The sequence below is a fragment of the Sminthopsis crassicaudata genome, chromosome 4 (assembly GCF_048593235.1).
Source record: "Sminthopsis crassicaudata isolate SCR6 chromosome 4, ASM4859323v1, whole genome shotgun sequence".
Lineage (NCBI taxonomy): Eukaryota > Metazoa > Chordata > Mammalia > Dasyuromorphia > Dasyuridae > Sminthopsis > Sminthopsis crassicaudata.
Genome location: NC_133620.1, coordinates 288,802,934 through 288,824,619, shown reverse-complemented (window position 1 = coordinate 288,824,619; position 21,686 = coordinate 288,802,934). Strand labels below are relative to the sequence as shown.

Genomic DNA, 21,686 nt, shown 5'->3' with positions numbered 1-21,686 from the left:
CCTTAGGATTTCTGGATTCTTCTACCTAATTGGGATAGTGAGCCAAAATGTTATGTGAACCTCTTTCTCTTACCCTACCCCATTCCTCCAAACCCTACTTTTTTTTTTGTTTTGTTTTGTTTTTTCCCTGAGGCTGGGCTTAAGTGACTCGCCCAGGGTCACACAGCTAGGAAGTGTTGAGTGTCTGAGACCAGATTTGAACTCCTGAATTCAGGGCTGGTGCTCTATCCATCCACTGCGCCACCTAGCTGCCCCCATCCAAACCTACTTTTTACTTTTCTTGGACCTGAGATGAACAGCATATCACTATCCATTCCATGGATTGATCTTGTTTTTAATTTTTATTTTTTAAATAATAACCTTTTATTTTTTCCAAATACATGCAAAAATAGTTTTCAACATTCACCTTTGCAAAACTTTTGTGTTCCCAACTTTTCTCCCTTTCTGCCCTCCCCCCTTATGGAGTGATCTCTAATCATTTCCTCCATCCCAGTCTAACATTCCTCCAATTTACAAATTTGCAGTCAGAATGAGAAGTTTTCAACAGCTAAAAATGTAAGATCATTGTCAGCCTAGTAATGATAATACATTAACTTTATATTCTTTTCAAGGCAAAAAAAAAATACAAATGACATATTTTAAAGTTTAGTATATAATAATAACACTTTCTAAAATTGGGGTATATGGATTGTTAAGGGAGGACCAGCACCTCTTGCTGTGAGAGCTTGCCGAGAGCCCTCTTCAGGGCTGCTCATTTACCTTTGATTTGGTGTCCACTGCTCATCCAATTCTCATCCATGGCTCTAGGAATAGCAGGTACAGTTGCCACACCCCAGTAAACTATCTCAAAGCAGACTAAGCCAGGTCCACTGCAACCAACAGTCCTCAAACCCACTGGTAAGTTAGGGGATGTCTAAATGCAAGTAAAGGTCTCCCACAGTGAGACAGGAGGATGAGAACACTATGAAGCAGCTAAAGCAGATGCTGTGGACCTTTTAGCAGTTTGGTCAGTCTTCTAAAAATGTCATCCACGGATATCTTGACTTTTATTTTGCCAATGGACTTCCACTGACTCTGGAAAAGAGAAAGATGACTTTGTGAAGCTCTGCCTTCCTTAAATCCAATTAACCCATATGTCAAGACATCCCCTGTGATGTCATTGATCCTCTTTGAAAATGATGAACAAACAAGCCTAGACAATCAACAAAACAATAAATCAAGCTCTAATTTGCAGTTTGGTTCATTCTGAGAGATAAATAGCTCATGATGAAAATTTAACTAACACCTCTCTAGATAGGATTTGGTTGGAGCTAACTCCAACACACTCCTCCAATTCAACTATATAAAGAAACTGAGGCCCAAAAGGCTTGCTTACTGTCTCAGAGCTAATCCATGACCCTAACTGGAATGCTATATTCCTATCATGAGCTGCTGTGTCTACTAGCTAATCCAAAAATAATAGATTTAAGGACTCCTAAAGATCATGCAAAGTCAAAGCCCATCATTTTTCAAATGGGGTAATTGAAATGAATAAAAGTGCAGTGTCTTGTCTTAGGTCACACAAGTAATAAATGGCAGAGATAGAATTGGAACTCAGGTTCCAAGATTCCAAATTCAGTCCTCTTTTCCAATGCATTTAATTTGCTTAAGTTTGACTGAAAGACTGGTAAAAGATCCATGCTTGAAAGCAGGAAAGATAAGATCTTCTTTTTCTCTTCTTTCCAAGCAAAAATATCTTTTATCATCATTATCAGGAAACATCCCCTATATTTGTAGTCTTCTCCTATTTACATGTAAATTATTTGAGGGCAAAGGTTATCTTGCTTTTTAAATTTGTACCTCCAGTGGTTGGCATATAGTAAAAGCTTAATAAATGCTTCTGAGTTGTTCATTCATTCATTCTTATGAATATCAAGTCTGTCCCAATTATACCAAGAAATAAGAGAGAAGTTTCACAGCCCACATCTGGGGAAAAGACAGCCTGAACAGGACATAAAAACTTAGTCAGCAGGATGGGCATACAGAGAACCCCATGTTCCCACCCTCTGACACATCTGTACAATATTCAAAAAACCAAGAAAACATTTATTTATTCACTCACTCAACAAGCATTTAGTCAGCTTTGACAAAGGGCCCAGTCCTATACTAGGTGCCAGGAAGAAGACAAACTATAAGGCTGAGTCTCACTCTGTCTTCAAGGAGCTTATGGTCCAGATACAGAGATAATCAGTCAATTAACAATTGTCATTTTAATTTTAAAAAATTAAAATTAGCATTTTAATTGTTCTGTGGGCCAGGCATTGTGCTAGGTCCTGGGAAAAGGACTTGACTATTTCATATAAAGACAAAAAGATGGAACAGTCCCTGCCTTCAAAAAACTTAACTATCAAACAAGTACACATTTAAAGACAGAAATGGACCTGTGATTCAGTGAAGTAGGGAACTCCTCTCACCAGTGCTGTTTGGCACCTTCTCTTAAAATTGGTATTTAGTCTTTTAAAGTTGTTCTAGGTCCAAAGCCAATCAATGTCAGAAGTGAGACTAGAATCCAACTTTCTTTATCTGCAAGGCTGGCTCTCTACCTACTGCCTTAAATACAAAGATAAGCATGTATAAAATAAATAAATATAAGGCAATTGGGGAGAGCACTAGTAGCTGAGGGGAGTGAGATATAAACAGCAATTCCTCTCTCTTTTCCCTTCCCTACTCCCAGAAGCCAAAGACTCAAAACAAAGGTCCAATATAGAACAAAATATTCATAAAATGAGTATACTAATATAAATGAAAAAAAAAAAAAAAAAAAAAAAAACACTAGAAAGGAAGTTGAGCTGAGTAATGGGAAAACCAGCAAAGATAATAAAACCTAACCTCCTCCCTCACTGCAAAGGGCGGGAGACTACTATTTATGATCTATTTTGTCAGACAAGGTTTATACAGCCAATTTTTTTGTTGTTGTTTAATTGCTCCTTCCTCCAAGAGAGAAATCTGAATCAGGAGAGAGGTGGGAAATGTGATATAGACACAAAAGGCATCAACTAAACATATTTTATTTTGAAGAAGGTAAAAAAGAGGGGCAGTTAGGTGGTATAGTAGATAGAGTACCAGTCCTGAAAGTCAGGAGGACTAGAGTTTAATGTGATCTCAGACACTTAATACCTAACCTAGGGGCCCTAATCTCTGGGCAAGTCATTTAGCCCCAATTGCCTCAGCAAAAAAAAATTAGAAAAAGAAAAAAGATTAAAAAGATACTGAAAAAGTTTCATACAGGTTATTGAGTGATTTGAACTCAGATTCTCAGCCCTAGAGTCCTTAGGAATCAGTTTTACAGTAGAAGAAATTGAGGTTCATGGATCAGACAGCTAATTAAGACACAAAGGCGGAGTTGAATCCAGTCTCTTGACTCCCAACTCAGGATTCCTCAGACTATATCAAGCCAGCAGACCCCAGCTCAGAGCCTTTAAAAGGCTTTTTAGAAGGTTTCCCATTGCTTTTTCACCAAAGAGGTGACAGGAGAGTATACCCCCTTCAACTGCTCCCCACTCATTCCCACTCTCCAGTTTCCTTCTCTACTCCTTCCACTTTCCCAGACCTTTTCATTCATATTCATCTGTGAGAAGAGGAGATGGGGGCATCTCCAGGATAAGACAGCCACTAAGCCGGAGGTGGAAAATGGAATTCACACTGAAGCTGGGCACCTCTCTACAATGTATAGTCTCAAGAGGGATGCTAAAAGCACTGAGTTAAGTAAATTGTTCAGGATCATACAACAGTGTATGTATGTGTGCATATTTACATGTATATATTGTGTGTATTTTTCCCCAAGGGAAGACTTGAATGCAGATCTTCCTGTCTCAGAAAGATCTCTTCTTAACTAATATTTCACAACTGATTCTGTACTCTATTAAAGATTATGGCCAACAAACAGTGTTTTGTTTGGAGAAATAACAGGAATTTGATTTTTGTTGATTTCATTTGATGACTGTTCCCTGAGCAAAAAGTGAAAAGAGAGTATAAATGGCTAGAAACTGGAAAACAAAGGAATGCCCACCAATTGGAGAATGGCTGAATAAATTGTGGTATATGATTGTTATGGAATATTATTGTTCTGTAAGAAACATCTAACAGGATGATTTCAGAAAGGCCTGGAGAGACTTGCATGAACTGATGCTGAGTGAAATGAGCAGAACCCGAAGATCATTATATACTTCAACAACAATACTATATGATGATCAATTCTGGACATGGCTCTCTTCAACAATGAGAGGATCCAAATCAGTTCTAATTGATATGTAATGAGCAGAACCAGCTACACCCAGAGAAAGAACACTGGGAAATGAGTATGGACCATAACATAACATTTCCACTCTTTCTGTTACTATTTGCTTGCATTTTTGTTTTTCTTCCCAGGTTATTTTTACCTTCTTTCTAAATCCGATCTTCCTTGTGCAACAAGACAACTGTATAAATATGTATACATATATTGTATTTAACATATACTTTAATATATTTAACATATATGGGACTACCTGCCATCTGGGGGAGAGGGTGGAGAGTAAGGGAAAAGTTGAAACAGAAGTTTTTGCAAGGGTCAATGTTGAAAAATTACCCATGCATATGTTTTGTGTATAAAAAGCTATAATTAAAAAAAAAAAAAAAGTGAAAAGGGAGGGATAGGCAGAGGACATTGAGGGGACCAGGTTTGGAAGTCAATAGGATATGAATGCAAAAGGAATTTACCATCTACCAAAGCACCGGATTTCGTTTTTGGATAGCTGTTACAGTGATATTCTCTTGAAATCAACCCTAAATTTGCCTCTTTGAATCTTCTACTGATGACTTGTTCTCCCCAAAGTCTTGCCATTTCCACCTTTGAAATATCTCTCATCTATGTTTCTTTCTCTCTTCTAATACTACCCCCACACTGATGCAAAATCTCCATCACACATGACACCTGGACTACTGAAATAGTCTCTGCCTCAAGTCTATCCCTACTCCATTCTCCACTCACCTATCAAAGTGATCTTCCTCAAATGCAGATTTAAACGTGCCATTTCCTCATTCAACAAACTTCAGTGATTCTATTACCTCCAGATTCTGTTTGGCCTTTTGGGAATCTGGTCCTTTGCTACCTTCCTAATTTTCTTTATTCTCTGTTCTCTATGATCCAGAGAGAGACATCCCTCACTACTTCTGCTTCTTTAATTCCCTGGTTTCTTTGAAACTCAGTTGTTCAAATCCCACTTTCTATGAGAGATCTTTCCTCTGAGATAACTCCAATTTATACTGTATGTTTGGTAAGTACAAAACTGTTTATATATTGCCTTCCCCTTGCCATAAAAAATGACAAACAGGATGCCCTCAGAAAAGCCTGGAAAATTTTACATGAACTGATGCAAAGTGAGTAGAACCAAGAACATTGTTCACAATAATAGCAACACTCTATGATCAACTGTGACTGACTTAGCTATGTCCAGCAATACAATGATCCAACACAATTCTAAAGGGCTTATGAGGAAAAGTGCTATACACATCCAGAGAAAGAACTGATGGGAGTCTGAATGCAGATGGAAGTATATTATTTTCACTTTTTTGTGTGTTTGTATATGAGGGGGGTGGTTGTCTGTTTCTTCTTTCACAACATGACTAATATGGGAATGTTTTACATGATTGCACATATAGAGCCTGTATCAAATTGCTTATTATCTTAGGGAGGAGGAAAGTGAAGGAGATAGGGAACTCAAAATTTTTAAATGCATGCTATAATTTTTCTTTACATGTAATCAGAAATTAAATACAATTTTAAAAAACTAAAACAACAACAAAAGTGATCTCCTTTAAGGACAGAGACTGTTTTTGCTTTAATTAGTATTCTCAACATATAGCCAGCTATCATATGCCCAAATACTCTGAATTTTCTCTTCTATAGGCTTACCAGCCTTCTAGATGATAGGGGCTCAAAAGCTGTTGACATTCTGGCTGTCTTTTTCTGGAATTTTCTAGAAATCAATGTCTTTCCTAAAATGTGACAGCTTCTGGAATTCAAAGAAACATTATATATAAAGTTTGATCAAAGCATGTACAGAGGGACCATCTTCTTATTGCTGAAAGCTAGGCCTCTCTAGGAGGAGATGAATTTTTTTAAAGTCACATTATTAAGTTATATTGAATACAAGTCATTAAAATCCCCATTTATCTTTTTCTTTCTAACTGCTCCTTCTACTACCATCTTAGTAAAGTCTATTTCTCAAACACATGTCTAAGGCTTTGTATTTATTCCTGTTACTTTTTATCTTATTATATTCAGCTAAGTGGATTTTTTGAAAGATAGCAAAAAAAATTACATAACCAAAATAAAAAATGACAAGGTAAAATCATAATGACTACATATGATTGTATCCCAACCAAAATAAACACCTCACTACTACTCTCCCTCATCTGACAGGGAAAATTCTACATACAGTACTTTACTACTAAATATCTATATGCTTGGAATGAGGAAGCCCTGAGATCAAAACCATCAAAACAGGGTGAATCTGTGCAGGATACCACTGTCAGTTTCCTCATCCTGTTCACAGGGATAATAATAGTGCCTACCTCCCAAAGTTGTTGTATTGCGGAATATTTGTAAAGCACTTTGCAAATCTTAAGGCTTTCTACAAACGTTATTATGAGCTCATTCTCCAAGACCTACCTATTTATGAATCAGCTCACACCAATCCACAAAAATAATCTTTCCCCTACTTACTAGTCTGAAGCATCCAATCTACTTTGACAAGAAGGCTCACCGGATTTAGAGCTAGAAGCAATTTAAGAATTCTTCTAGTCTAGACCTTTCATTTTACAAATTGGCAAATTAAGTACCAAAAACAATGGGAAATAACTTGCTTCCAGCACATACAAGTAACACTAGCAGAGCTGGGACTAAAATTCAGATGAGGGGATCATAGACTGGGAGATTACCCAATTACCCTGTCTTTTATAGATTGCAGGTAAACTGAGTGCCCCAAATGCCAAAGGTAAGTCGTCTTCAGGCTCCAAATTAACTCAGCCCTAAGACACTCTTCTTACTCAATGTCTTACAGCATCTCTCCTCCTGCTCCCTAATTTTCTTTTAATCATGCTCGGTGCTAGATTCGTTACAGGGACCTTGAGGGCTGAGTATCTTCTTCTATTCCTTCAAAATACCTGGTACACGGCTTAGCAAAACAGGCAACCTTGGGTGAAGAGGTGAGGGAATTCAGGAAATCTGGGAAGGGATGGGGAAAGGGTCTGGAGTTACAGTGCACAGGATTCTTAACACTTCCAGAATGTCAGGAATGAAACTGACCCTAGAAATAATCTAACAACCCCATTCTCCCTTTTTAACAGAATAGGGAATTTCGGCCCAGGGAAGGTAAGTCACTTAGTGAGTTCCTGACAGAGCCAGGAGAACCCAGGTTTCTTTTCCATACATCAGGTTGCCTGTGTAACAGAGAAGCCCCTCCCCCTTTCCAGGCCACACAGGAAGCCCGGGAGATGCATACTTCCAGCAGTTAAAACACTTTTAAGGGGGAGGGGTGTGTGTGTGTGTGTTGAGAAAAACCTAAAATAGCACTTGGCCAGACAAGCCCTTCCCACCCCCCCTTCTACTTCCAACCATTCCCAGCAGAAACTGGGGAAGCCCTGAGCACATTCTTCAAGGACAGATGGATCCTTAGGGTACAACAAGATGGCTCCCAAGTCAGGACTTTTGGGAATGCAACATTGCAGCTCTGGTCAATGACTGGAGGGGGAGGGGGAGGGAGGGGAAAAGAAAGGGGAAGCTCCAGCAGTTTCTATTAAAAGCTCTCTGAGGGTCATACACAATCAGCTTTCAATACCCACCTCCCAGCCTCTGACTAGTTCTAGTGAAGGGGCTGCAACTCCCTCCTGCCGCCTAACCCTGGTCTCTCCCCCCAATCTCCCTCCTTTTTTTCGACTTCTTTCAATGCCTTCAATTGCCTTTGGGGTTCAATGATGTGACTTTATGTCCCCTGAATAAAAATGCTCTTCCATCCTCTTCCCCCCCCCCCAGGGAAAAGGATTGAGTTTTTAAAAACCCATTAATATTCGATTACACCCTAAGAAATGCTCCAATCTTAGTTTCCTCCTTCTCCCCAAACCTTCTCCGTTTGGGAATGGTTCTCTTTACTCCCCTATCTCCTGGCCCTGAAGCTTGGAGAAATAATCCAAACTTTGCTTCTCCCTTCTAAGACCGCCCCTAACTCAGCCAAAGTTACAGCCAACCGCACTGGGCCTCCCTCCTGCAATTTAAAAATTTCAGATCAAGGCAGGAAAAAAAACTAGGCTCTAATGCCGGGCAGGCTCTTTCCTACCATTCTGGGTTTAGGGTTTCTGAGTTTTTCTTCCTTAGCACTTTTTTTTCCTGAAGGGAAAGGGCCAGAGAATGAATGACACGGGAAGGAAGAAATAAAGAAAAGAACACATGAGTCACAGAGTGTGTCAGCCCCGCATTGCTGTACCCTTCCTCACAGGAGGCAGTGAGGACTCCTCCAGGAATCCCGGGGCCCGAAGCCCGCGTCCCTCCCCTCCCCAGCGTCTTTCTAGTTCTTCCTCCTTTCCCTCCTTCTGTTTTTTATGGGGGGAGAAGGGCGGCAGGCCTCGGGAACCCCAGAAAACACAGTAACGAGAGCGGGCACTGCCCCCAGGACTTCCGTTTTATATTTTAGGCACACAGGGTAATTATCCGTCTGACAGGCTGAGGCTCGGTTATGAGCCGTTAGTGTCCATTAATAAAGTACGTTTGATCTCACGCGTTTTCGCTCAAACCGTCCCGTAGCTCACAGTCAGCCAAACTTTGGTCTACCCTTCACCAGCAGACAGGGACTCAAGCCCCTCGACAACCTAACTTAGTTGGGGAAGTGGAGCACTTTGTAGGAGAAAAGCTATAAACTGGGAACTGTTTCCCTCTCAGGGCCGCGCTGCTAACAGGTGTATCAGCGTTCAGCCCAGAGAAACACCTCCTGCACGGGGGCGCGGGGACTGATTGCGCGCTGACCCGCACCCCCCACACGCTTGGCCGCCCCGCCCAGCTCCTCCACCCCCCGGCAGGACCGAGGCTCGTTCTGGGCTTTCCCTAGAATAAAGCTGGAAGGGACCCCAGGGACGGTTGAGTCTGAGTCCCTGTTTTCACGCATGAGGAAGCTGGGTCCCACAGAGATTACGTTAGACTTCCTCTGGATCTTACAGCCGATAAAAGGCAGAGAAGAGCTCCGGGCTGCAATCCCGGCGCCCTTCACACCACTAATCCCCCGGCCTCTCCCGCTCACAACTGCCCCTAACAAACAAGAAAAGAGACCCCTAGTTTCACCCAGGCAAACAGGGAGGGGGAGGGGAAAAGGGGAGGGGAAAAGGAAAGAGACTATCCAATCGGGCATGTGCGTCCCTCCCCAAGAACCACAACCCCGGGGCTTCTCCGAACAGTGCGTAGTAACGCACTTCCACCTCCAGACCCCACACTCGACCACGCGCCTTCAGCCCCCAACCCCAGGACCACGTGGAGACAGGTACTAAGAAACTCACCAAGCTCCTCACCCGCGTCCCCCCTCCCGCTCTGAAACCTGATCCCCCAGGCCCACACTTAGCCACTCCACCCTCACCCCACCCCCACCCGCGCCCACCTAGCACGATAGCCCGAGGCCGCCTTTTTAAATCCCCCAGTTCATTTGCATGGCCCCGCCCCCATGCAGTGACACAGCCTCAGCGCGGGCCAGCCCCGGGGGCCGCCCCCAAAAAACTCCCCCCCTTTGCCCCCGGTCTCTCTTTTTAAGCTCTCCTGAGCCGGGGCTGCGCTTCTCTAATTGGGAGTGTGAGCCGGGGCTATTTCTGGAGCTGGCGCCACTCCAAGAGGGCGTGAGTTCGCGGCTACTGCTCGGGCGGTTTTCTACCTTCTTTTTTCCCCTTCTCTTCTCCCCCCCTTTTCCTCCCCCCCTCCCACCACCCTTTAAATAATTTATTTTTGTTTATTTATGGGGGGGGAATGCACGGGCCGGACCCGGCTTCCTGCCTCATGGCTGGATTTTTTAATTTATATTTATCCCCCCTTCCCCCCTTCCCTTCTGCATTCGCCCCCCCCCCCAATGTGACACATAAATACCCCGCGGGGGCCTGGGCGGCGGAGCACGCGGCCGGCGGTCTCTGAGCGCTTCTCTCCTCTCTCCTGCTTTCAGATCCGCATTTGCAACGAGCGGCGGCGGCGGCGGCGGCGGGAGGAGCCCGAGCAGGGAAGCTCAGCGAGGTCATTCGCTAGCAGTCCGCGTTGCTCCCCCGCAACCCGGAGCTACGCACCCGAGACGGCCCGCTGCCGGTGAGTGCCTGCGGCTTCGGGGAGGCCGCCGATGGAGGGGAGGGGAGGAGGGGCGGGGGGCGCCGCCGCCGCCGCCGCGCGTGAAGGGGAGGGGAGCGGGAAGCGCGCGCGCTGCCGGCTTTATTCCCAGGCTCCCGGGCTGCACGAGCGGCCGGCGGGGGGGGGGGGGGGCGCATTCGGAGAAGGGGGTCTGATCTGCACGCCCCTTCCCCAGCCTCAGAGGCGGAAACCGGCGATTGGCGCGTGGGGCTGGGGGAGGGGACTCGCGCGCCCGCAGGTAGCCCCCCTGGAGAGGGAAGCCGAGGTTTGGTTCTTCTGGCCTCCTGTACTCCCGCTTCCACCACCAGCTCTGCATGGAGGCTCTATAATAATAAGGGTACAGGCTTCTCTTTGCAGAGGATCGGAGCTCCCCCGGACCTGGGGGGGGGCGCGGCGCTCGGGTTGCAAGGGCACGAGGGAGAAGCTGGAGCTGGGAGGGGGAGAGAGTGGGCACGTGCGTCGGGTTCGTGCCCATCCCCCCACGGGAGCGGAGGGAAAGGAAAGTCAAGGTAGTGTAGGAGGAAGGGGAGGGAGAAAAGGGGCAATCGCTTCTACCCCCAGTTTGTGACCCCACCCCCTCCCGGGAGGCGGGGCTCCTTTTGGGTAAATTGGGCTAAGCCGCCCCTGCCCCACCCTCCCCGAGACTAGACCCCGCGGCTCGCTGCTGTTCTCACCCCGGGCTCGGCCCGGCCGGCCTTCCCGCCCCCACAAACAGGTTTCTCAGCTTTGCCGGGCCCTGTTGGAACCGGCCTTTTTTGGCACCCCAGGTTTTATTGAGGGCGGTGATGGGAAGGGGCGCGCACCCCTACCCGTCCATTGTTTCTTTTCACCCCGAAAGGGGTAGGTGAGAGAGTGGGATGTGTGGAGGCTGCCGGTGAACTCCTGGGGGTAGGGAAGCGATCTGCAGGCATGAAGTCAGTGAGAAGCAGAAGGCCTGGAAACCAGGTCTCCCCAAAAGCGGGAGAGGCTGGCCCGCCGGCCTGCATGGCCTTGTTCTGCACAAGCCCGGCTTCCTTGGGGGAGGGGGTGTTATCTCCCACCCGGCTCGTGTAATTCCACCTGTGAAGAGAAAGTCCCTCGGTGGCTGAGCCAGCCTTCCTCCCCACCTCCCGCCCACGCTGAACCTCAGTTTCCCGTAGTGAGAGGGCGGGAGTTTCATAAGGGAAAGGACCAAACGTCTTCCAAGACTTCTTGGTGTATGATTTAACTCATCCCATCAAAATTGCACTTCCTTATAGTTAGAGCCATTCTTTTTCATTTGATTCTCCACTCACCCAGGAAGTAGTCGCAGATTTTCTGTGAGCTTGGCAAAAGCAACGAGGGTAGCTTAAAGTCACCCAGGCTATTGGGGAATGGGTCTCAAATATTTCGGGTATGACTAAGCAGGAAGAGACTTAAAGGGGGCTAGGGTGGGATTCCTCATCCCTCACCTCACACCCCGTACACCCCCCCCCCCCCCCATAAGCAGGTGTTTGTTCTGAAATGACTTGAAAGGATGACTGAGTGGGAAAGGATCTCCTGGGTGGGAACTTAGGGAGGGAAGGGGCAGATGGTCCAGATTTCATGTGAGTTGGGATCTAATTTAACTGATTAATTTTGTTTAGTTTTTAACGGAAACCTGTGGTGTAATATAAGATTCTAATCACTGGCTAATTACAAAGCAAGGCAAACCACTAATTACAAAGCAAGAAAAATCACTAAACCACCTTATTTTTAAAAGTTTCTCAAAATCTGAAATGTTATAAAATAGAATAATTATGAACAGGGCAAAGACCCGTGGAGAGGATTTCTCCAAGGCAGAAGGATGAGGGGGCTTCAGAATTCATTGAGAATACTTGGCAAAAACATGTTTTGTTTTTGTTTTAAAATCTGTACATATGAGTGTGTATGCAACTGGGGAAACTTAAAAAAAAAAAAAACTAGTTTCAAGACTTAATTTTTTGAGTCTAATGGAATTGGAAAGGCATGTTGTCCAGGAAGAAGAGAGCTGGTTTTGGAACACAAACCTGGATTCAAATCTTGCCTCTCATCAATCATTCTGTGTGATTTTGGTCAAGCCACTTAAACTCTGGGTTTCAGTTTTCCATTATCTTATTTGATCTTTACCGTAATCCTCCAGGGATAAGCATTACCAGTTATTACTTATCCCCTTTTCGTAGATAAAAAGGAAAACTGATTTCTATTGAGAGGATGGATTGGATATTTAAGGGGAAAGTATGTGGAACTTGGAACAGATTGAATGTCTATTCTCTGAGCCTTTCTTGAAATGCTAATCCTTACCAGACAAAGGAGTTGGAAGTCCAAACTCTTAAGGTTTGAGAGTGGAGTCATATAATGTGACTGATCGGTGATGGTTTTAATCTTTGTCTTCCCATCTGTAACTTGGGGGTGATAATAACAACTTAGACTGGGATGGTACCTATGAATTGTCTGGGTTAAGATACATTGAGTCTGGGAAAGAGATTCTAATCTCTCATAGGAACCGAGGTTCCTTTCTTTAGGGTTCTAAGATTACATGAAGTAATGGGGGAAATGGTGGGCAAACTAGTTGATGGCCCATATCTGAGGGAGGAAGGCTTATTCAAGTCACTTCACATCAGCAACTCTCTAAAATCTGCATTTGTAGCAGGAATTTTCTCATAGGGAGGGTGCCAAATGAAATCACAGGTCCAGCTGCTATCTCCCTTGCAGGCTTCACAATGACCCTGCGAAGTTTCAAATGGAACTGATGGCAAAGCTTCTGATTGGGTCTCCCAGTGCCACACAATCCTCTCGACTCTTTACAGCAAGAGAAATCCTGGGTTTAATGTTAGGAAGGATTTACAAACTCAAAGTGACTCAACCTTAGAATGGGCTACAAATAAGAGAACTCTGAGGAAAAGTTAAGAGAATGCTTTAAAAGCATGATTTACCTTGAAGTTTCTAGAACTTTCTGGAAGTTTTAAGTTTCCAAATGTTCCCTTCTTGGTACACAAAAAGAATATTTGGACCTTTGATCTTTCAGAGATAAGATAGAGAAGAGGTGTGTGGGTTTAAAAAAAAAAATGCCAAGAAAAGAGCATAGAGTTGGGAGGGGGAAGGAATAAACATTTATATAGCAACTGCTGTGTTGAGAGCTTCACAAACATTATCTTTGATCCTTATAGTAAACCTGCCAGAAGGTGTTGTTCTTTCTCCTCATTTATGCTTCAGGAAATGGGCGAACAGGTTAAGTGACCTACCCAGGGTCACACGGGTGGTAGTCTCCAAGGCTGGATTCCAAATTCAGTCGTCTGGACTCTAGGCTTAACCACTGTGTGACCTACATGGCCCTGAATGTGCAAATGTTCAGTGGCAGAAACTGGATTGGAACCCAGGATCATAAAAACCAATCCCCTCAATTAACAGACGAGGAAACTGAAGCCAGGGAAATGAGAGCTTGCCAGATACAAAGCACAGGTTTCTCTCCATCTCTCCACATGTGTTCTCTATAACCTTGCCCCATCCTCAAGGTGCTTTCTCCCTTAGTACTTTAGTTTCTTTTCTCCTGGAAATGGACTTAGGTTAGGAGAGGAGGCTCCTAAGTGAGATATGTTTGTGGTACTGAGCACAGTCTGACAATATGAATTCTCTGCTACCTGCTATCCTCCTCTCCCAAAGTGTACTCCTGGGCTCGGGCATCTGGGCAGGTCCCAACCTGGAAAAGCCAGGTGGGTCAGCAGGTTGTGCCTCCTCTTCTGCCCTGGGCCCTATGGGGGTGGCAGAAGCTGGATAAGGACAAAGAGCCTTTCTGAGTTGGGGAGATAAGATACAGATTAACTCCATCCTGGCCAGCCCCCATCTCTGCTCAGATAGACACTGCTGGGGGAGGAAGGGAGGAACCAACTTGGGTTAGAGCCAGGGAATTCCATCCTTGGGACAGAGAGGGAGAATGGGAACATTTTGGTGTGTAATGGGGGGGAGGGAGGCACAAGGGAATGGTAGCAGGTGGGTATACAAATAATTTTTAATTATATGTGGGGGTTTTTATGCTTATTTTCCCTAACCAGTACCCCATCCCCTTGCCCTTTACCACATCTCATCAAAGAAGAGAAAGATGAGTGAATCTAGTTCCAAATCCAGCCAGCCTCTGGCCTCCAAGCAGGAAAAAGACGGGTCTGAGAAGAGAGGGCGGGGCAGACCCCGGAAGCAACCTGCCGTAAGTACAAGGCAAAAAATCTGTCTGAAAGCATCAGCAGCCCCAAAACTGTCCTCAAATTCTAACTGCTCACAGAATGGCAGAAACTTTTATTTTTCTCCTCTCTTAGTAGAAAGATTGAGTTAAGATTCAGGGAACCAGATTCGAATATAGCCTTCCTTAATTTTGTGACATTTGAAAAGTGACTGCCTCACTCTAACTCCCACCAATTTGTAAATCTTAATATACAACTATGAAGACTTATGCTATAACTTAGACTGTAATTTTCTGGTGGGTCTGGACTGAATATGTAGTGGTGTCTCATTTTAATCTGGGTAACTGGAAAAAATAAATTTGAAGTAGCAGGAAAATTGGAACAAGGAGGAAGGAAGAACAGTAGGAAGATATACTTCATTCTGTCCTCCCTCTCATACCTAGTGCTACATTATTGACCTTGAGAAAGAATCTAGCATCTGAGGATCGAGGTAGAGCACAGAACTCGGAGTGTGGGGAACTGGAGTACAGAAACCAAGGAATCCTAGCTCCTGTCTCTGGGCTAAGCTTAACCCCAAACCTTGGGGACCGTGTCAGAATGAGCTGGCAGTACCACCAGACCTGGTTTTTGGTGGCATATCCCTAAGCAAACCACTGATTTGCTTGGCCTTTCTTTTCTCATTTGTAACATGAAGGGGTTAGATTATGGTATCAATTTTCTCCCGCTCTGCCACAACTCCCCCAGTCCTGTCCTTTTGTGTGGGCAGAGGGGACAGCACAGATTTTCTGTTGCTCTGTTACAATCCTCCAGAACGTGAAGATAAGTAAGTGACAACTCTGTAAGCATCGGTCTGATTTGTTGGGGGCTGTAGAGCATTTGGGCCAAGCAGGGACCGAATGAGCCTTTGTCCTTGGGCTGAATCCCAGGTGGCTTGTTTATAGCTGCGGTCCAAGTATTCCAACACCCACTCACTCCCCTTTGCCCATAAACCTCTTTCTGGCCAAGTCCAACCAGAAGGAAGGAAGGTGACCACTGAGGTGGTTGGGTTTGGAGGGAAAAGGGAGAGAAGCCAAAGTCAGTTAGGTGTTAGAGTGGATAGCGTCCTGAGCTTGGGGTTAGGAAAATCTGAGTACTAGTTGTGACTCTGGGAAGTTCAGGTAACTTCTGTTTCCTTCAGTTTCTTCATTTGCACAATGAAAATGATAATAGTTTATATGTTCTGCGGTTTCTATGAAGACCAAATGAATGTGTACTTGGCACATAGTAGGTGCTGCATAAATAAATGTGCTGAATTTACTGGGTGGTGAGCCTTGCAACTGTCATCTGATAGGTGGTGATGTCCAATAAAAGCATCTGCTGATAACTTAAAACACTTAGATCCCGCTGTGGGATGGGTTTTAAAGGAACTAGAGGGTCTTAGATGTTATTTCTCCTGCCTTCTTTGTTCCTAATCTGAAGCCAGAAAGGCTTGGTGATCTTGGGTGGAGGTCATATTACCTTTGGAATATATTAATAAAATGGGGATATGGGCCCATCATGCAGAATCCCTGCTTACTGTCTCCCAGGGTCATTGGATGAGTAATGGATATGAAGTCTTTCAAGGCCTTTCATGTCTAGATGAAAGAGAAGGGAAGAATGTCCCTGAGAAGCTGGTTGGTCTGCCCTTTCTAATTGATGACTCCATTCCTCTTAGTCACCCTGAGCATCCTTTCCTACTCTCCCTCCCTTCCAAAGCCTATTCCAGTGGGCACCTTCCCTCTCCTGGCTGGTGCAGGAGAATGGGTGTTGGATTACTTCGCCTGTGACTATAAACAGCCCAAGTGACTGAGGAAACTATAGCTGGGACGCCTTTCCCTTACTGCCCGTGCATTATTTATGAGCTTTTTATTTCTCTTTGGCTTATGAAAATTTCAATAGCAAAGATAGGAACCTCCAGGGTGGGGTCCCAGGCTTCATGTGCTTTCCCTGGGGGAGGGGGTTTGGCAAAGTCCCAGAGTTCTGGTGGAAGTAACTTACTTCTTTACCTCCCTCTCCCAGAGGGTCTTAAATTTATACTATTCTACTCCCCTTATCATTTTTTTTTTCCCTATCAGGGACTGATAAAGGTGTGAAGGTTATGTGCAAGGGCTACCAGACAGAAAATGGAATAGAATCAGAGAAAAGGGAACTCAGGATCTATCTCCTGGGGCCCCAGGCAGTGAGAAGATCCAGGGTTGGGTTTTTGTTTTTGTTTTTTAATAATCTTTTGACCCTAAGAAAAAACATTGAGGAAAAATGTCCCAATGTATAAATGAAGACTTGGAGGTCTAGAAAGATGTCATGGTTGCCCTTCAAAGACCTTAGACATGATAAGGACCCAGGGGTAAGCACGCTTGGAATTTCCCCTTTGTAATGGAAAGGGAAGAGTAAGTAATAGTTGGATGACCTTGGTCAAATCCCAGTTCACTTTATCTATAAAATGGGTTCAGGAAATCTATAAGGAAAGAAATTTGTGACTTCAGAAATGTGATGCAGTTGTTTGAGGTGGGTGGGAGGTGTGTATGTGGTGAGATAGGTGACACTGCCTGCCTTTACCCACTCTTTTCTACTTCTTGTCCTACTAGAAGGAACCCAGTGAGGCACCAACTCCCAAGAGACCCCGGGGCAGACCAAAGGGAAGCAAGAACAAGGGGGCTGCCAAAGGCCGGGTGAGTTCCTGGAGCATGGGAGAGAAAAGTTGACACCATTTATGCAGCAATTTTGATCTCCTAGGATATTCCACCCTAAGAGGAAGTTTAAGGGGTCTGGTCAGCAGAACTTGGAAAGCATCAGTGATAACTTCTTGGGGTAGAGAAGGGCTGGAGGCAGAGTATAGTGTATATATAGGTAGAGGGTTGTGTTTGCATGTACATATAGCAGATAGACCAGCAGCACTCAAATTCATCTGTATGAAAAGATATGTGGAAATCATGGCTTTGGGTGTGTCTTCATTCTTATTGCTAATCCTTTCCCAAAATTGGGGGGAGGGGAGGCACATAGTGGGGGTTGCAGGACCGGGATGTGAAAGAGAATACCCTGATCCTCAGCATCAACTTAACATACTAATATGTCTGGGGAGTATGGATGGGAATACAGTGGCAGGGATGAAAAATGTTTTGGGAAATAGAATTATGGGCCTGAAATCGGGGTTTTATTCAAATCTGGACTCCCAAACTGACCAAGGACTAGATGCTTATCTGATGGCCTCATTTTTTCTTAATCTGTTAGAAAAACCTATTCCAGGGTTATGAGGGTTAAATGAGATAAAATTGTTAAGAGTGTAGCACTGTGCACGGTACATAGTAAGGGTTATATATGTGCCTTGGTTTCCTCATTTGTAAAATGAGAAATGAAAGAATGCTTGTCTTTATCTCACAAGGCTGTTTGAGGATCAAATGATATAGAGAATGGAAAACATTTTAAGATGATCTGTTATAGACCAACACTTTATAAAATGGCCTTTACAAAACTTATGTAAAATTTTATATAACCAAGTTGGTTTGTTGCTTAGGGATGGACAAGAAAGAGTTTGGTATTGCCCAGAGGGGCTTCCTTCATTCCCTTTCTGTTTCTCCCAGTCTTTGGGGAAATGGGAAATGATTCATCTGGGGCATAAAGGGGGGGTTGATGGTTCCATTCATCCCCCAGGAAATTAAATTATTGAGGGAAAGGGGAGGGACAGCTTAGAGAAGGGGCCAAACACTTGGGATAGAGGAAAACATACCATGGCTTCTTTGAGAAGCTGTTTTAGCTTGCTTTATTTATTTATTTATTTTGAGGGTTCGACTCATATCCTCTGAGTCATGGGTGGAAGAGGCTTAGATCTCTGGTGGGAGGAAAAAGGGGGAATGAGGAGGTGGGGGGGTGTCGGTCGGTCTAGTGTTGGAGGATAAGCCTACCTATCTAGCTTGGGAGAGTTGTCAAGTGTTATAAAGGGTTACCCTGTAGAGATGGTATCAGTTCACCATACCTGTGGGAGAAAATTAGAGCATTTGCTTTATTTTTTTAAAACTGTTTATTTAATTCGTGGGTCTCTTTCCCTCTAGAAAACCACCACTGCACCTGGGAGGAAACCAAGAGGTAGACCCAAAAAACTGGTAGGTACAAGAGATGCATGTGTGAGAGAATGAAAAGGGACGCTGTTCTCTGGGGTAGACTGGGCACCTTCTAGGATCTGGCTTTGTCAAGAGGGGGAAAAAGCCTTGAGAAAGGGAAAATGATGCTGCTAGGAATGTCTCAAGTATTGGTACTCTGCATGTAGCGACTTTTTTCTTTTTTCCTATTCTTCCCAACTTTTCTCCCAAGGACATTCCATTTACTAAAAATCCCAATTCCCCCTCCAAAGACTATCCTAAACCAATAAAAATGGGGAAGTTATACCAGTAGTACTGTGGTTACTACTGTCAAGGTTGGAATCTCTTGGTGAGCACAAATGGCTGTAAAGGCTGGGAGAAGCTGCCCAGGTGGTCTCCTGATAAGATGGTAGTTAGCCTGAAGCTATAGTCTCAAAAGCAGCTGTGTATGGTAACGTTTTCCTCCTCCCACTCACCCCCTTCTACCCTGTTCTACCACCAGTAGCTTTCTGTCTTCAGCCAAGCCAGTCCCCCTCCCCGGGGGTTGGGGGGGTGGAAGAAGAGAAACAGCATCTGGCAGACCTCCAGGAGTGAGTAACAGGAAGCAACTTGTTTTGGAGTCTCTGCCTGGCATGGGGGCCACCCTGGGTCTATGCGGTGTCCCCAAATTCCCACCCTGTGAGTGTGCTCCAGAACTCACTTCCCTTTCCTCCACCAAGGTCAGCTCTCGGCCACTCCCAATCCAATTCGTGCTCTCTAATATTCTGGAGATCTTGTTTAACAGACCCTATGGGGAATTTCTGGGTTGGCCAGCGTCCCTCTGAGAGACCCAGGGTGACGAGGACCCACAGAGCCCAGAAAGCTAGGGAACAAAGGTTAGATCTTTCCAGGTGGCTCACCTCTTTTATTCCTGTTCTGCCACAGCTGCCCACCAGGGGTGGAGGTACCCCTGACTTCCATCTTCTGTGCTTGCTTTTCTAAGCATTCTCTTGCCTAGGAAGTTTGCTCAGTGCTTAGACCAGTTGCTTTCTTCCCCCCCCCCCCCTCCTGAATTCCCTTCCCCCACTGTTGTAGTGGAGAAGAAAGAATGCCTGGGGTGAGGGGGAGAAATAAGGCTGCTATGGGAGCCAGCAGGGCTTGGGGAGGAGCCTCCAGGAGGAGAGGAAGCAAGTGGAACGATCTGAGCTCTGTTTTCCCTTTAAATTCCTCTTCATTTTATGAATGAAACTGGGCAGCAAGAGTGCTGAGTCATTCACACACTCAGCCCTGAGTCATTTCAACCCTAAAGCACTTGGGGGATGAAGAGGGTGGAATAGGAGGGCCCTGAGTGTGTATGAGGGATGGGGGGGGGAGTCTGGGTCCCCCTTCCTTATAATGTCCAGCCCTGTGGGTTGGAAGTGGGGGAGGGCCCTTCCCTTGGAGGAAGAGAGGGCAGAACCAGCCATATATGTGGGTTTCTGTAACAGGACCTTTATGGACTCTGCCCACACAGACAATCCCCTTTCATCCTATCATAACCACTAGCTTCCCTTCTCTGCAGGAGAAAGAAGAGGAAGAGGGGATATCCCAGGAGTCTTCAGAGGAGGAGCAGTAACCAAGTCTGCTTGTATCTTGCTACCTCATTCCCCATGATGATGATGACAACGGCGGCGGCCCTTTCATTCTGGGACTAGACAGAAAAATGTTGATCTTTAAACTCCCATTTTTCTTCCCCCACCTTTCTCCTTCAATCTGTCCTTCTTGGTTCTACTGGTCAGAGAAACAGCTCTACCAGGGAAATGCCTCCCCATTTACACTTTGGACATATTCATACTAACTGGCCACCCTATATGGGATTGTGCTGGGTAGGGTGGAGCAGACAGCAGCAGGTGGTTGAACCTCTAGGTTCACTCCCTACCTCCTTCCCCCCCACCTCCCATATCCTTCTTCCCCCCCACCTCCCATATCCTTCTTCCTATTGACCTACCCACTCTTTCCCAGGATTGGGATTTCTTTTGTATTCCTCTTTCCCTGGACAGAGCTAACTTGATTTAGCTGCCAACACCTGTTGTTTTTTTTTTTTTTTTAGGTCTCCCCACCCCTCCATAGAGCCAGGGTTCCTGATTTCTCATCTCCCTCACTCCAATCAAAAATTTGAGAGGGAAAGACAGATGTTTGAGCATCTTGATCCCAAGAGCTCAAATTTAATCAACCTCTGTCTAGAGATATTCTGTACCTCCACCACCCGTTCTATCTTCTACCCAGTCAAGACTGGTCCCAAGAATGAAGGTGGAAGCACTTTTTTCCTGGGAATAGAAGGCAGAGCTCCAACCCACCCTAACCTTTCCTGCCCTCTCCACACTAGCATTTCCTGAGCATCAAACTGGAATGGGACTGGGCCTAGGGATCAATTTTTGTAATTGAGGTAAGAGGAAGGGAGAAGGCCTGATTAATTTGTTTCCTTGCTGCTCAGATGATGTAGGGAGAAGGGGGATTTGACAATCCTACAAATTTCCCCCAATCCTGGGCTGGCCCTGTCTTGGCCTATGGTTTTTGCCTTTGAAATGCTTGGTTTAAGCAAGGATATTTCCTCCCTGTGAGCCCCCCCCTTCCCCAATTCCTCCTTTCAGAATGCCATTCCCCTCCCCCTAGGAGCTGGTTACATCTTCTCTCCATTCACAATCTACCTCTGAACACTTTTGTTGGTTTTCTTTTTTAAGTGGTTTTGTTCTTACATTCTGTGGCTTCCAGACATTCAGCCATTTGGTTTTGTTAGTTCTCATTTTCACCTGCCCTCTCTGTCCCTCCTCCATCCACCCTGCTCATCTCCCCAAATCATCACAAGGAGGGCTTGGGGAAATAGTGGACACCAGACCTAGTTTACTAAAAAGTGACATTGTTGGGGAGTTATCCAACTCTACTACTATCAGTCCCTCCTTTGATAATCTTCAAGTTGGGAGGGTTAAGGGAAGGAGATCCAGCCTAAGTGGGGGAAAGGGTGGTCCCAGACTATTGTGAGGCCCCACCACTCTGGTTTCCTATTTGCAGTTACTTGAATAAAAATAAACTCCTTTTTCTGGA

General features: G+C 45.1%; 1 protein-coding gene and 1 long non-coding RNA gene across 5 annotated transcripts in view; one reads left to right on the top strand and one right to left on the bottom strand.

Moving 5' to 3' along the window:
* Positions 1 to 10,231, bottom strand: part of LOC141566550 (uncharacterized) — a 24,388-nt gene extending 14,157 nt beyond the window's left edge. For 3 of the 4 annotated variants that reach the window (XR_012489345.1, XR_012489346.1, XR_012489344.1), the window contains exon 1: positions 760 to 9,317. This is a non-coding gene — a long non-coding RNA (uncharacterized LOC141566550). Of the gene's footprint in view, positions 1 to 759; positions 9,318 to 10,135 lie in introns of those variants that run through there. The other variant, XR_012489347.1, reaches the window with a different exon arrangement.
* On the top strand, positions 9,400 to 21,686 carry HMGA1 (high mobility group AT-hook 1). Its single transcript, XM_074311239.1, has 6 exons — positions 9,400 to 9,545; positions 10,209 to 10,345; positions 14,413 to 14,561; positions 17,139 to 17,222; positions 18,600 to 18,650; positions 20,167 to 21,686. The coding sequence occupies exons 1-6, from the start codon at positions 9,415 to 9,417 to the stop codon at positions 20,218 to 20,220; spliced, it is 606 nt and encodes a 201-aa protein (XP_074167340.1). The 5' UTR covers positions 9,400 to 9,414; the 3' UTR covers positions 20,221 to 21,686.

Coding starts and splice junctions, on each gene's coding strand:
- HMGA1 (XM_074311239.1), top strand. CDS start 9,415: ATGTGCGTCCCTCCCCAAGAACCACAACCCCGGGGCTTCTCCGAACAG. Junction 9,546..10,208: donor CCAGGACCACGTGGAGACAG/GTACTAAGAAAC, acceptor TCCTGCTTTCAG/ATCCGCATTTGCAACGAGCG. Junction 17,223..18,599: donor AGGGGGCTGCCAAAGGCCGG/GTGAGTTCCTGG, acceptor CTTTCCCTCTAG/AAAACCACCACTGCACCTGG.